Raw genomic sequence first — 16697 nt, 5'->3', positions numbered from 1 at the left:
GCGATGGGCGGACCAGCGGCGGCGCGACGGGCGGACTGGCGGCGGTGCGCGACGTGCGGATCGGGGAAGGAAGATGAGGGCAGTGGAGGAGAGAGAAGAGGAGAGAGAGGGGGGCAACCAGGGAATAAGTGGGGAGGGGGACCACTTTTAACACCTTTAGCACATTTTAACACCCCCTCCATGTGTTTATGAAAAGAGGGGTGTTAAATTTTAACACTTCATCTTTAACACTTGTGTTTGGCAACCAAAAGTGTTAAAATCTGTTAAAAAGGGGGTGTTAAACTTTAACACCCCCTTCCCAAACAGGCCCTAAGGCGAAGGCAAGAAGCTGCGAGGTGAGTGTGAGTGTCAGCCAGTGAGGTACACCAAAGACAAGACACGCGTCTCGCCGTCTCGGCAAGTTCACATCAACCCCATCGTTCATTCCTCCCGGCTCCCTCCCACTGCAATGCACACTCCGTTCATGGACAAGAGCCCCCATCGCCGGGACAGCGCCGGCGGCCGCCTGAAGCAGCGCCTGGCGCAGATCCTCACGCGCTCCTCCTGCACCACCAACACCACGTCCGTTGCAACAGCCGCCGGCGGCGCCAACTCGGGCGCGGCCTTCGTCAGCCTCGCCAGGGCCAGCGACGACTACTCCTCCCGCCAGCCGGAAGCGCCGCCTTCCCCGTACTTCTGCACACCCTGCACCTACGAGCGGCCCAAGGTCGACGGCGCCGCCGTCCACCCGCGCCGCCGCCGCCGCCGGACCCGGAGCGCGTCGCTCGTCCACATATCCGTAGACTGTACCGGAGGGGCAGCGGCCGCCTCGGGCCGGCGCTCCGTCCACTCCGACGCGCCGCTCCTGCAGCATCTCTCGGTGCCGGCGAGGGACGTCAGGAGGCCGGGCAAGGGGAGGGGCAAGCCTTCCGCGGCGCGGTCCCCGTCGGCGTCGAGGCGGCACCTGTCGTCGTCGTCCTCCTCCTGGGGCCGCGCGCGGCGGCCCAGCAGGGGCACGGCCGCGCCGTACAGCTGGTCGTCGTTCTCCTCCACCGCGACGGACGACGAGGTCGCGCCGTTCAGCAGCAGCAGCGACGGGGAGGGCCGCGGCGGCGAGGAGGCCGAGACGAGGACGCTCTTCTCGTCCCTCAGTTTCTCGTCCGACTCCTCCGAGTTCTACCGCAACGCCACGAGGAAGAGCCACGGGAACACCACGGCTCGCCGCGCGCCGCGGCGCGCGTTGCCAAGAACCGGCGAGCCAGCACCGGCCGCCGACGCCTTCCAGCCGCTGGTATCGGTGGAGACGAGGAAGCACAGGGGATACGACGAGAGGAGGAAGGAAGAGAAGAGGGGCAACGACGTCAGAAAGCCGATGGGCGCTGCGGCGGAGGAGAGCGGCGCGGCCATGGCGGTGGTGAAGCGTTCGAGCAACCCGTACTTGGATTTCCGTAGCTCGATGGTGGAGATGGTGGTGGAGCGGCGCATTGGCAGCGTGGGGCAGATGGAGGAGCTCCTGGGGTCGTACCTCTCGCTCAACTCCCTGCGCCACCACCCGGCCATCCTCGCCGCCTTCGAGGACGTCTGGGAGGCCGTCTTCGGCGAGGAGTGAATGACCACGACTCAGGTCATCATTCAGATGGCCGAGCTTACAACGAGATGATCGTTACCTTGTACTGTCAGTAATTGAGCAGAACAGAGGTTTGCAGATGCTGGGAGCCTGGGAATGGACGTGTTAATGTGCAGTTTGGTCGTGGTTTGTTTGTACATGCCAATGCATAAATTGGCATGATCGTGCCATCGAAATACTATGGTGCTCATGTACCAATTTGCTAGATGATGATATAGTTGAGCGCCTGTGTTCGTTTTGAGTTCGCTGAAGACTTTGAATTTATTTCGGCATGTGCTGATGCCTTGATGATCCCTATTTCGAAGGTATTATTCATGCCGATGTATGAACCATGAGAAGCTGCAACGATCTTGCAGGTGAGGAGGGAGAATAGTGAGCCCTTGCACCACCTTCGAGACACATGGTGCAAATGACGTGGATCTAGAGGTGGAAAATTTTGGTCGATCTAGAGGTAGAATCTAGTAAGTTGGTAGCCAACATGCTCCACCTACGAGTTTGTACTCAAATATACGTCACTACTCTCTCCGTTCCAAATTGCAGATCATTTTGTCTAGATATATAGATGTTTGTATGCATCTAAATATAGTGTATGTTTAGATGTATACAAATATCTATGAACCTACAAAGTTAAAACGACCTATAATTTGAAATGGAAGGGGTATGTCGTATGTCGTCCAAATATACCGCGTGCTGCACTGAGTCAATGGAATTTCGTTTCCATCGAAAGAACACCACAGTAGCAAGGCTATAAAACATTTGCTTGTAATTTCCCAAATGCACTTGCAACGGGCGAGGCCGAGAGCATAGGAAAATTTTCCTTATCTATCTATTATCTTAATACAATAGTGTTAAAAGAAGCCTCCACTTTCGCCGAGATGGCTTAGAAATTCCCACGTTAATCTAAAAAAAAGAATATACAGCATTGGATTTTATGATGATCTGACAGTTTATATTAAACCAAAGAGTACATATCAAATAAGATTAACAAATAGGTAAATTGGGAATTTTAAAAGAAGATGCGTGTGTGGGTATCTCCTTCCAGATACGTGTGTATAGTTTGTAAGTTTAGCGTGCGCACAGGGGTGTGCGTGGGGGCGTGTGTGGGTGAAGTGTGTATTTGTGTATACGTTCAGATACTACACTATACCGTAGTTGTCTAGGCTTAAAAAAAAAGTAAAACGCAATGCTGGTGGTGCGGTAGTTAAACGCAGTGCTGGTGGCGCGGTAGTTAGCGTGGGGTTGACAGATAAAACCGAATAACGGCCATGAGAGACATAGTGAGTTGAGAATACTATTGACTACTGAGAGACAAAAGGGATGTTGAGGATAAAGAAGAATATACACCATTTATTATGATTTAATGGTCCGGACTAATTCGATCAAAGAGTTTATATCAATGCGATTAATAATTATGTAATTTTGGAATTAAAACAAGGAAATTTTCTAAAAAATATCATATGGGATGGAAATAAAACATGTTTGAATCTTCCATAAACTTCATGTTGATAAGATATATGTAGTATGGGATGCAAAAAAAAAACTATTTGAAAATTGGTCTTTTCTCAATTAAAATATGTAACTTTTGTGATATGGTCAAAACTCATCCAATTTAAGTCTTTGTAGCTTTGCAATGAGACCAAACTTAGCATTCCGATGGACTTCAGTTGGCGTCTCAAGGCCACAATACAAAACAATAGTGAGAGAGTAGAGAGATATACATATTGTCCGTCGTCAAGGGCAAAGTGCATAAATTGGACACCTGACACTGGAAGTGCGGATGCAGGCAAGAGCAGCTTGAACCACAAACACATGCAAACTTTGTGCAACACCAACAGACACAAAACCGTTGCTTTGTGCAAGACTGTAAAGCCATAGTGTAGGCGATAGATTAGGAGGAAAAAATATATGAAGGATCATGACAACAAAATCATCATGAAAGAGAGCCATGCCATCACTAGAGATAGTGAGGCGGCCACCATAGCCATTGGGACATTTAGGAGGAAAACACTTGGGACAGATCTGACTAGCTTCACTAAATGGTTGCACGATGATGAGGCCACTGCGCTAGCCTCACGTATTTACATCTACTACTCTAGATCGGCCTATCACCGCTAGCCCTAAACCCACCATCACCACTAGTTTGGCCTCCCATTGGATTTGGATCGGCGGTGATAGTGTTCTCATCACCGCCGGACCATGAACCAACGGTGAAGCCTATTTAAAAAAAATCAAAAAATGCATCACCAGAGCGTGCTACTAGGAGAGAGAGAGGCAACGTACAGTGGGGGAGACAAAGTCCCCGTCATCGCCACTACATCCTGCACCCATGCCCGCCTCTTGGCCCGCGTTCGCGCTCGCCATCTTAGTCCGACGCATGCGTCCGTCATCGTCGCTGTATTCCACGCCCGCACCCACCACCACCATCGCTACCACCAATGCCTACCGTCCTTGCCTGCTCCTTGTGCGCCACCACTGCTCCTCACTACCAATATGGGGCGAGCAGAGGAGGGCGGGGCAGCAAATAGAGTGAAGGGGTGGGGAGGGGGTGATTGAGAGGTAAGGAGGGAGATGTAGATGGAGGGGTTCGGACGTGGGGGGAGAGGTGCGCATGCGGAGATAGAAGGGAGGAGGGGGAGGTTGGTGAAGAGAAGGGGATGGATGTGGATAGGATATATAAGGGTTACAGTTCAAGACGGATTTACCACGAACCGGCAGTGAAATTAGATTCCAATTTTCACCACGGGTTCGTGGATGGAACCGACGATGATGTACATATTCACCACCGGTTTCAAACCTCTATTACTCCTAGCTACTCACGAACCGACGGTGAAAACGTATCACCACTGTTTGCATCAAACAGACAGTGATGACCCGTTTGTGATAACCCTTTCTATAGTAGTGATCAACGACCATCATCATTGCAGTCAGCTCCATTAACACGGGTCCACATTGAGGAAGGATCAGTTTGACCAGCACAACAATCACCCTGCGATGGGTTAAATTTTTTCATGTGCTACGAGAACGCAAGAGATGATGAACTATGTATGCAATAGTGTACTATTGTTAGCTGCCGACCTTAGCCACCACTAGTGAGTAGGGCTAGGCTAACGATCATAACTACCTAATGAGAAAAAAATACAACCAACATGTCTGTCCTCCATCCCAAAACTCATCGGTTCATCGTAGTTGTTGCCTACCATTGGGCAACAGGACGCTAGCAGGAGATAGAGAGGGTGCCAATTTGATGGAATAGTGGTTGGATCCAGCAACATAGTGGACGATCTGGTGGAGCAACTTGAGGGCCGCAACACCAACCACAAGGTGGAAAATCCAAAATAACTGTATTAAATAGTGAAGAAAATTGACGTTTAGCAGGCGCAACATAGCATGTTGCATGAAATGTCCGTCGAAAGGGAACAATAGTCACAATCAAGGATGTGTCTTTGGTGACCACAATGTAGCGCACAATGCTCCTTAGAGCAGAAGCAAGAGAGAGAGATGATGAGCACAAAGACTAAGCATATAGCTGGTAGCCACAACAACATATTTATTGACCCAAGGGCAGAGTTTATAATGAGAAAAAATGTGCAGCAGCCATAAGATAAAAATGGGATCATACATATATGGGGCTGTAGCAACCGATGATTGGAGAATAAATAAAAGAAAGGAAAGGGGGTTTGGATATAATAATAATTAAAAAGGTCAAACTTAAAAATTAAATTATAATTATTACTTATGTAGTATATATTGAACATCCTACTAAAATAAAAGGAGTTTTTTAATCGTGGCAAAAACTAAATAAAAAAATTATAAATCTTTATATTGTTTTAGTAAATACCAAAAAAATGTTTATATCTAAGGTATTACCTTTTCTTCTTTAATTCATGTTAAAAAACATACGACAAAAAATATGGCAATAAAATATATGATATTATATTGGCTATATTCATGACACAACTAAATACAATTATTTGTGTCTATTTATTTTGAAATAAAGTATCCAGATATTGGCATAAAAAAGCTAGCTACCCGCGCTATTTGCACGTGCCATCTTGCTAGTTTTTCTTGAACATGTGCGAGAACCCGAGAACTGCAAAAACCTAAGTGATTGCAACAAACACAATCATCAAAGTAAAAATACAGAAAACAAATGAAAAAACAAGCATACATACATAATTCGCACAGCTAGATGCAATACATGGAAAACAGAGGAGGCTAGCATCAGAGCACTAGGGATTGAACGGGCCGGACTCGCTCGGATCAGAAAGTATTGTAGTTCAATACTAATGTATTTTGTAAAACCATAATATTTCTTCAAAATTCAAAAACTACTTTGCATCTAAACAATGCTTATTATTGTTTAGATCCCTTTTCTGATGTTTCATTTGGACACACACAATTGCAGTTGACGTGTATCTGGGCTGGCTTTGCGTTTGCTACCTTGCCGGATGGGCTACAGTAGTCGCCTAGTAGGTGCGTTATATGTCTTTGCTCATTTCGGTCCTAGTTAGATGATAGGTTTTATATCCGTGTAACGGAGTTTTATAGCATACAATACAACCTCTGCAGACTAACCTATGCCATCTCCGTTGAATTCACATCCTTGTTTGATGGTGTACAATGGGACTTAACAAATGTTTATGCTCCTTGCACTGACGCTAAGAAAAGGGAGTTTCTCCAGTGGTTTAAGAATATACAGATGCCTGACCATATTGATTGGTTAGTGCTGGGAGATTTTAATCTAAAGAGACAGCCAGAGAATAGAAACAAACCTGGGGCAGACTTTAATGAGCTTTTTTTGTTCAATGAAGCTATTAGTGCTTTGGGTCTTTTTGAGCTGCCCTTCTTTGGTAAACAATTTACTTGGACTAATAAGCAATTTTTACCCCTTCTTGAGTGTATGGATCGGTTCTTCACGTCCAACTCTTGGACTCTAAACTATCCAAATACAACAGTTCGTTCTTTGGTGATGGAGACCTCTGATTATTCCCCTTGCATGGTAGACATTCAAACCTCCATTTTGAGGGGCCACATTTTCAGGTTTGAGAATTATTGGATGGAACATGAGCACTTCATGCAGGTTGTACAACATGGTTGGTCCCTGCCCACTTTTTAGACTAACAAGGCTAGAGTAATAATAGCAAAATTTAAGAACCTAAGGAGAGTTTTGAAGGCTTGGCAAAGACAGTTATCTAATCTTAAGACTAGCATTGCAAATGTGAAATCAATTCTATTCTTCTTTGAACTTATTGAAGAGTTTAGGGATCTATCTTTGGAAGAGTGGAATTTCAAAATTTTGTTGGATGAGAAGCTCATCTTACTCCTGAAGCAGCAGACTATTTATTGGAAGCAAATAGGTACCATCAAATGGGTCAAGTTTGGTGATGAGGGATCAAAATTTTTTCATATCAATGCAACTATAAGATCTAGGAAGAATCTGATAACTTTTTTGACAGATGAGAATGATCAGGTGATCTCAGATCATGATGGAAAGGCTAATCTGCTATGGGAAGCCTATAAAAATAGACTTGCTAAGAGTGAATTTCAACACATGTCCATTGATTTGCAAGACCTGCTACAAGTTTCTGACTCCTTGCATTGCCTAGAGGAGCCATTCACCAAAGAGGAGATTGATGTTGTAGTAAAGAATCTGCCTAATGACAAATCACCAGGAACTGATGGCTTTAATATTGATTTCATCAAGAAGTGCTGGCTATCATTGCACAAGATTTTTATGATTTATGTGAGGTATTTTAGCAAGGGCATGTCTGTCTGCAAAGTATTAATGGCTCTTTTATCACTCTGCTTCCAAAGAAGGATGGGTCTGCTAAAGTCTCAGATTTTAGGCCAATTTCTTTGTTGAATATATCTATTAAAATTATCACTAATCTACTGGCCAACAGACTTCAGGGAGTAATGAAACAACTGATCCATGAAAACCAGTATGGCTTTATCTAATCCAGAACAATTCAAGGCTGTCTAGCTTGGTGTTTTGAGTACCTCCATATCCGTCATCATTCAAGGAAGGAAATCATTATTCTGAATTAGATTTTGAGAAGGCTTTTGACAAAGTGGAACACCTAGCTATGTTACAAATAATGTAGCACAAGGGGTTTGGGAAAAAGTGGCTAGAATGGATGGATGGCATCTTTAGCTCAAGGACTTCCTCTGTCTTGTTAAATGGTGTGCCAGGAAAAACTTTTCATTGTAGGAGACAAGGGGGTCCATCATCTCCATTACTATTTGTCCTAGCAGCAGACCTCTTACAATCAATGGTCAATAAAGCCAGAATTGATGGCCTTCTATCCCTGCCTATACCTCTGAACTCAAGTCAAGATTTTTCGATCCTTTAGTATGCAGATGATACTCTAATCATCATAGAAGGGTGTAGCCAGCAACTTTTAGTTCTCAAGGATATTCTATAGAGGTTCATTGACTCTATTGGGCTTAGGGTGAACTTTTCTAAGTCAATGATGGTTCCTATTAGCATCCTGAGGAAAGATTACATGCTCTTGCTATCTCCTTTAGCTGCTCGGAAAGATATTTACCTTTCACGTATCTTGGCCTGCCTTTGGATTGACTAAACCAAAAGTGAGGAGTCCTTGCCCTTGGTTTTTTGGTGTGAAAGAAGATTAGTGAGTACTTCTCAGTTCTTGTCAGAAGCTGGGCGACTGGAACTTACCAATTCAGTATTTACAGCCTTCCCAACCTTTTTCATGTGCACCTTCTCTCTCCATGGTCAAGTTATAAAGCAGGTGGATAAATTTCGTAAGCATTGTCTTTGGAGAGGTGCTGATTTGAATGCTAAAACACCCCCTAAAGTTGCCTGGCTACTTATGACTAAGCTGAAAGAGGAAGGAGGGCTCGGGGTCCTGAACCTTAGAACACAGAATGATGCTTTGTTGTTGAAGAATTTGCACAAATTCTTTAACAGAGCAGATATCCCTTGGGTTAAACTGGTTTGGAAAAAACACTACTCAAATGACAAACTTCCTGGGCTAGTGAGAAAGGGCTTCTTTTGGTGGAGAGATATTCTGAAACTGTTGGATTCTTTTAAAGGCTTGACATCTGTTTCAATACAGAATGGGCAATCCTATTTTTTATGGCATAATCCGTGGGAGGGTCATGTTCCCAAACTTACATATCCAGAGCTATTCTCCTTTACTAAGAGTGAAAATATATCGGTTTCTAAAGCACGATAGGCCTCTCATTTTCATGATCTGTTCCACTTGCCACTCTCTAAAGAAGCTTTTTAGCAGTACGTGATGTTGCAGCAATCAGTGGCTTTGTTGCCACATAGTCAGGACCATGATGTCTGGATATATATCTAGAATTCCCCTCAGTTTGCATCTACCAAAGCTTACAAGAGACTCGTGGGGCATGTGGAAATTCATCCTGTTTTCAACTGGATGTGGAAGTCTTCTTGTCAGCCAAAGCACAAGGTCTTCTTTTGGTTACTTTTAATCGTCTTAGTACCAGGGACATCTTAAGGAGAAAGAATATGGCATTGCCATTGTATGCTTGTGTACATTGCCCTGGTGCAAATGCTGAGACTCTGAGCACCTGTTTATGGATTGTTGTTTGGCTAGAGAGTACTGGCAAATTCTACATCTCAACATCTTGGACACAGATGATCCTTTCGAGACTTTGATAAGCTTTAAGCATAAGCTAGCAATACCTTTTTAAATGGAGATCATTATGTTAATGTGCTGGACCATTTGGATGTCTAGGAATGACCTGATCTTCAAAAACATTGCCCCAAGGTTGGATAGTAAGGTGTTTTTAAAGAGAAATTTTGCTGATATTACATTAGGCAAGAAGAGTGTACTTTCCTCAAATTGAATAATGGCTAGCTGACCTCCAGCAGTTGCTTTCCTCCCCCTTTGCTTGTACATAATTCTCTCATGTAAACTCCTTTTCTTTTAATATATATATATATATAATCCTGTTTCGTTAAAAAAAAGGAAAAACCGTAGCTTAGAGTTCTACTCCAACCCCGCGAGCCGAGAGGCAGAGAATAGCATGCGCCGCCCGGTTGCACTCCACTGATTGATCATTCGTGGTAGTGGTACAGTGGCCAGTGAGCAGGCTTCATCAGAAACTTGGACCCCTATTCCAGGTCACACGGTACCAACAGGAGCAACATGCCAACAGCTTACTACTAGTATATTGGATCAGATGGACTAGACTTTTCAGGCAACAAAATAGAACCGTTTAGGATTGCGCGATGACGTCAGTGCGGATCGGTAGCCTCCGCATCATGAAAACCCCAAAGAAAAGAATCCACGGAATCAATCGGATTGATTCGTCGTCCAACCAACCGAAAAGCGAAGAGCTTCGTCACTGGTCCACCGCCACCGACAGATGGGCCTGCGAGGCAACCAACAGCACGGTGGACCCGCGCGGCGACACGCGCAAGGCGCCGTCGCGCTTGTCCGCTCGCGGCGAGCGCAGAGCAGGGCGATTCAGATTCTCCCCCCGGCGATGGGAGGAGGCCCCCGCGGCCGGCCGGCGGTGCTGGCGCTGGTTTCTTGCGACTGCGAGGTCCCGCGCGTGGGACTTTGGTTTCGGTCGCCTCGTAGTGCCGGCGCCCGGCCGGCGGTGCCCGCGCGCCGCGCATGTGCCGCGCCCTCTTCCCGATACGGGCGACGCCGCCGCGGCTTGCGCTGCCGGCTGCCCCCCGTTCGCTCGCTGACGTCGACGCCTACCATTTTGCGGTTGCTTTCAGCGGCCGAACCGAAGGTGTTGCTTTGCGCACAGGACGATGTACCGATCGAGGTTGTTATCGGTTCCATGGTTTGGTTGTTCTCCATTGGCGGTTGCGGACAAGGGATCGGACATTCCCGGTCCCTATGGCATGCACGGACGCACCGAGAGGTGTGCTGCTGATGGAGTAGTTCTCCCTACACCTTGCAGGACATGCTCGAGCTGACAGGTGTTGCGGTGTGCGCGTGCGGGGAGTGAGTGAACCAACATGTATGAATGTATGATGACTTGCTACGACCGAGCGAGGCTCAGGCCGCGCCGCCGCGCCGATAGGACTAGCGACAAGGGAAAGGAAGGCGGCACCACCGCAGATGGCATTATTGCGGGCCGAGTCCGGCAGACATATGGGCCATTTTCCTATGCGAGGCCTATTATCGGTCCAGAAAGAAAATATTGGGCTACCATGGTTGTTTCCTGCTTGTTCTTGAGCCTTTATTTAGGCCATTTAAGACCCGGGCTGTTGCTTCTTTTTTTTTTCCTTTTCGGGTATTCCGAACTGTTGATTGAAAAGGCGAGCCTCATGTATCAATCATCGTAATAACAAACAAGTAAACAATACACTTCATCCGTTCTAAAATATAATCCACTCTAACTTTGTTCCTAATCAAGTTTACAAAAAGATCATCAACATCTGCTACATCCATTTATTATTCAATCCACTATAAAATGTGCCGTATTTATGTAGTAGATATTATTGTATTTTTCTATTGAATAAGTTTGACTTTGAATAGAATTATATTGAACTATGATTTCTAACAAACAAGTTTGCAACCATCTAACGACGCTCTCGACCTAGTATATCCACTGCGATTCATTAATCATGTCCGGATAAGATAATATATTTGTTTGATCTCGTGTGTGGGATCGAATGAACGAAATGCAATAGCCGAGATGGAGCGAGCCAGCGGTCCCGTGCATGCGTGCATCCAATATTCCGCGCATCGATCGAGTGTCATGCGGGGGAACACGCACCACGCGTGCACACGTGTGAGGGGCATGGCGCTTCACTGCCGCCCGGCCCCTTGGGCCATGAAGCATGCCGCCTGCAGCTACAGCGGTCTGTAAGATCGGGTACAACGTGCACGTATAGTGCCCCCACTGTCCCATGATACTCCCACTGCTGCCTGTCGATCGATGTAGGAGTACGTACGTATCGGTACCGCACGGCCACAACGGGCACGTACCATCGAGATCACCAACGGATCGGTCGTCTGGTGCGGCCGCGTGGGTGCGGCAGGGGAGACGAAGGCACAGTACGTGCTAGGCTACTGCCTACTAGCAGCAGCCACCACGCCGGCCGGAAGCAGAGCGCGTGGAGTACGTTACTGGCCATTGCCAAAGCAAAGCAGCGCGCGGGAGGCCTGGCCGGCCGGGAAGGGGACGGAGGAGCGGAGCGGAGTGGAGACGTGACGTGCGGGCCCCGCCGCGCCCCGGGTAGAACGTCATTGAATGCGGAACAGTGCGTGCGGGTCGGATCCGCCGGCTGCTGCACGCCTGCACGAGGCCGCAGGCAATCCTACAGTGAGTGGAGGCGCGCGTCACGTCGCCATGCACTGCAGCTCGATACGGATCGGGAATCGGATCGTCGTCGTCGTCGACGAACGCCAGCCGCCATATGTTGGGAACGTACATCCTGGACCGCCGTTTTGCGGGTAAAAATTCTCTAACCTCACAAGTTTTTAATTAAGGAATAAATTTTAGTTAACCTTACAACTTCTTATAAAAATTATTCTAACCTTACTAGTAACCTCGCATCTTCTTTATTATTGGAGGGACCCGAAACTAGCAACTGATGACCAAATTCCAACTGAACTAACCTCGCATCTTCTTTGTTATTGGAGGGATCCGAAACTAGCAAATGATAACTGATGACCAAATTCTAACTGAACTAACCCTCAAGTGTTCGGAGTCAGTCCCAAACAACAAGCTTTCATCTTTTACCACTTTATTCAGAAACGGAATCTGAAGGAAGACGATGCGAGGTTATAAGTTCTCGGAGCAGCATTGTGAACCAGGCGATACGAGGTTGGACAATTACCTCGGACAGAGGGTGAAAGCACGAGGCTGGAGGATCAATCTGGCGCGAAGGTGAAGTCCCGAGGTTTGAAGGATGGAGGTGTGAGAAACGTGACCACGTGGAGAAATTCAATTTGTACACATTACCCCCAATGATCATTATGTATGGCATATCTCAGGAATATAGTGATTGAGAAAGAACATTTTTGGAATGTAAAAGTGGCTCATGGGTCATTATAAAAGGGAAGCCTACCCCGTTGTAAAAGGAGACCCAATATTTTTTAGAACTTTCAAGTGTTATCTCTTCTCATTTACAAATCTGTTTGGTATCAAGTTTTTTTGAGACCAATAGGGAGTCCACCGTGTTCTCAGCCATAAAACAACCCACGATGTCACAACCAAAGAAAAAGAAGACCACATCGCAGGAAACCACTGGGGGTGAAAGAGAGCAAGAGAGAGGACTTGTCCCTATAGATCAAGACGACACAGACACCTTAGAAGATTAAAGAGAGTTGAGGCTAATTTGCGAACAAGAAGTGAGAAAAAAAGAGCCGAGGTGGAGACAACAAACCAAACACAATCAGAAACAAGCATAACAAATGATTTACTTGGAGCAGCAGAAAAAGAGTTGGCCTCGGCCCTTAAACAGCTCGAAACCTTGAAAAAAGAAAAAGAAAGATTTGCCCAACAATTGGAAGCACAACAGCTAGCGGCAAGGAAAATAGCAAACTAAATCAAGCAAAAAAATAATTGGTAGAATTGTAAGAAGAATTGGATGAACTGCAATACTTGCAAAACGCGCCACCAAAACCACCACCTTCGAGACAGTAACATGTCACGAACGACACATCTATCCCGCAGGCAAATTCTAACCTCGCTGGGCACAACGTCCCAATGATGACAAGCGCTTATGTAACAGTCAACCAAAACTCTCCATTGTCTTTGGGCTTGCAAACGGCTCCATGGCCTACAACGGTCACACTCCCAAAATTCAATGGGCAAAATGACCCTCGCCAATTCCTAATAAGCTACGAAGCTGCAGTAGCATCGGCTGGAGGAGTTGATGTGGTTTTAGCCAAGTCCCTAATCATAGTCTGCAAAGGAGCAGCACTGAACTGTTACTCGCTACTCCCACCATAGTCAATATACAGCTAGATAGATCTCAAGACAAAACTAATACAAAACTTCCAAGGCTTCCATCGTGCAACATCAGACCCAAGCGACTTGTTCCATTGCATCCAAAAAGACAAAGTGCTCTTAGCCAATTATGTCAGAAGATTTGTGCAATTAAAGTCACAAATTCCGGATGTGGACGAAAGCATAGCCATAGCAGCCTGCATCAGAGGACTAACACTAGGCCCAACAGCTTCGCATCTAATAAGAGGAAAGCCAAAAACCATGGAAACTTTGTTCGCCGAGCTGGAAAAGTACTACAGGTCAGATGAGAATCACAGGAAAAGAGTAACAGAAAGAAACGGCCAAAAGCAAGCTCAAAAAGATCAAAATTGGCAAGCCTCGAAATACAACTTTGCACAACACCAGCAGCCATACCCAGCTCAACACGTGCCACCAATCGAGGGTGCCCAATCCTCACAACAACAAAATCAAGATCATAGTAGACAGCCCCAACAACAAAAGCAAACAAGCTATGACAACGGGCAGAGGGGCAATCACTCCGGAAGAGGAAGAGGTCGAGGCAGACGACCTCCAAGGCCGCACAATCAAAACAATCAGCCTTGAATGTTCTATTGCACATTTCATGGCAAGCAATTAGATGATGCGACCGACTTTTGCCTAGAAACAAAAAAAACCTTCAAAAGAATAGCTGATGAAAAAAGACTAACCGCAGCACAAAAAACCATCCACCGTACCTCCTTTTGGCCACAACAGCCATACTTTCAAGCTTATCCACAAGCAAACCCAAATACTAACCTCGTAAACCCTTTTACCAATCCTTTCGTCAACTTCCAACCCACCATGATGTGGCAACCTTTGCCACAGTATCAACCTTAAAGTCAGCAAGCCTCGCAAACTGCAAGCTTCGTACCTTCCCAGCCTCTGCACGACATACCACTACCTAAAGTCGAGCCTAACAGTTCCAAAACAACAACCCCAAAGCCTTACCCACCTACGGCATGATAATACCAATATTGGGAGGATCTTCGCAAGAACTTGAAAAATCCAAAAACCAACTCAAACACCTTGCCCACCTATGGCATGATCATGCCAATAGCAGGTGGATCCTCTATAGAGTTTGAGAATAAAAGACAAAGGCAAAATTACTTTAGACAAGTCCATTCCATCATCCCTGACGGGCCACCTGCCAAGCCAGAATGGGCACACATGCCCATCTCATTCACGGAAGAAGACTTTAAACTCAAAACAATCTCACATAATGATGCAATGGTGATTGAGGCCATCGTTGCAGGATGAAAGATTGGAGAAGTTCTAGTTGATAATGGAAGCTCAGTGGATATCATTTTCGCAAGCACATTTAGAAAAATGAAAATTGGTCCTCACCCGCTACAACCGGCGGAAGTGCCACCGCTTGGTTTTGGTGGAAAGCCAGTACAAGCCTTGGGAAAAATAGCACTACCGGTGTCATTTGGGAACTTAGACAACGCTAGAACAGAACACATAACGTTCGATGTTGTAGAGATGTACTATCCAGACTTTGCTATCTTTGGCAGAGGATTCATCAATAGATTCGACGCAGTAATAAGGCAGCTATCTTTGCGTATGAAGATCCCAGCCACGAAAGGAGTCATCACAGTCTATGGTGACCAGCAAATAGACAGGAACATTGAAAAAGGTGCAACCCCGAGCCAAAAAAATGTACACCACATAGCAAGCCCCGACGAGGATTAGCAATTAGAGAAGAAAAAACCATACATCAAGCCTAAAAAGAGAAAAAGTGAAAATAAGCGCTGATGGCGAAACCAAAAGAGTGTTGCTAGATGACTACATTCTAAATAGAGTTGTGATAATCGGGGCCAACCTCGAGCCCGACGAAGAAAAAAGGTTAATTGAGTTTCTTAAGAAAAACAAGGATGTCTTCGCATGGTCCGCAAGTGACCTGCAAGGAGTCGATAGAGATACAATAGAACACAAGCTAGAAATAAATAAAGGCGTGAGACCCAAAAAGCAAAAGCTTCAAAAAATATTAGAAGACAAGATACAAGCTATCAAAGCAGAGGTTCAAAGGCTAGTTGGTACCAATGTGATACGCCTGGTTATGTACCTTGAACGGTTGGCAAACACAGTCCCAGTTAAGAAGAAGAACGAAAAATGGAGAATGTGTATATATTTCACTGATCTAAACAAGGCTTGCCCAAAAGACGACCTCCGACTAGAAAGAGTTGAATAAGTGGTAGATGATGTTGTAAATTGTGAAATGTTGTCACTACTAGACATATCCTCAGGTTATCACCAAGTACGAATGAAAAAAATAAGATGAGGAAAAAACAAGTTTCATAACTCCATTTGGGACATTCTTATTTGTTGATGGCTGGCTTGAACGAGGCCGGCAACTCAACGGCCCTGAGGCGGGGAGTGAAGGCGGCAAAGCCATCGATCGCCGAGTCATTGTCATCATCAAGGTTGTACACGACGGGTGGAGCCTTGGGGCGTCTACCGCTGTCGCACTTGGGTGGGACATAAGCATCTTCAGGGACGCCGCACATGCATTCGTAGTCGACACGACGACACATATCATCTTCCTGGCGGAGGCGGTCCTCACGTTCTGCGTCACGGTTGAGTCCAGGAGCGCTAAAGTCGCGGTCGTACTCGGCACGACGGCGGAGCACGGCCTCTTCACGCTTGTTGTGGCGGTTGTTGAGGTTGGGGCAGATGTCATGGCGGTCACGCAAGTCTTCACAAAGATCACATTGCTGACCTGGTCGACCGCGGTTGACGTCATCGCCTCTCCTACCACAGCGACGGTTGTCGTGGTTGTCGCGTTGACGGTCGTCGTTTGTTGGTGGGTTGGCATTCTGCTCCACCTCTTCTTCACGGATTGGCTCCATCCGACCTCCCGCGTGGTTGTCGTGGTCGCCTCGGTGGTGGCCAGATCTGCTGTGCCCAGATCGGCTCCGGGAGTGCCGAATAGTGGTGGACCAGGAGTATGCGGACCGGCTGTGGGCCCGCTCCTCGATCTGGGCATTGGCAACATGGAGACGCACCTGGATCTGCTGTAGTTGCTCCAAATCTGGAAGGTTTTCCAGGTCGGCAGAAACAGCTCCCAGGTTGTCCTGGGGTGTGGTGAAGACATTGTGGCTGGCCTGCTGGAGGTCATCTTGTAGATTGCGAG

At 46.5% G+C, this 16697-nt stretch overlaps 1 protein-coding gene across 1 annotated transcript; it reads left to right on the top strand.

Moving 5' to 3' along the window:
* Positions 1-319: 319 nt before the first annotated feature.
* Positions 320-1903, top strand: LOC101754894. The gene has a single exon (XM_004969165.2). The coding sequence runs from the start codon at positions 449-451 to the stop codon at positions 1586-1588; it is 1140 nt and encodes a 379-aa protein (XP_004969222.1). The 5' UTR covers positions 320-448; the 3' UTR covers positions 1589-1903.
* Positions 1904-16697: the final 14794 nt, after the last annotated feature.

This window comes from Setaria italica, chromosome V (genome assembly GCF_000263155.2).
Source record: "Setaria italica strain Yugu1 chromosome V, Setaria_italica_v2.0, whole genome shotgun sequence".
NCBI lineage: Eukaryota > Viridiplantae > Streptophyta > Magnoliopsida > Poales > Poaceae > Setaria > Setaria italica.
Note: the sequence above shows the minus strand (reverse complement) of the source record. Positions and strands in the feature narration are given on the sequence as shown.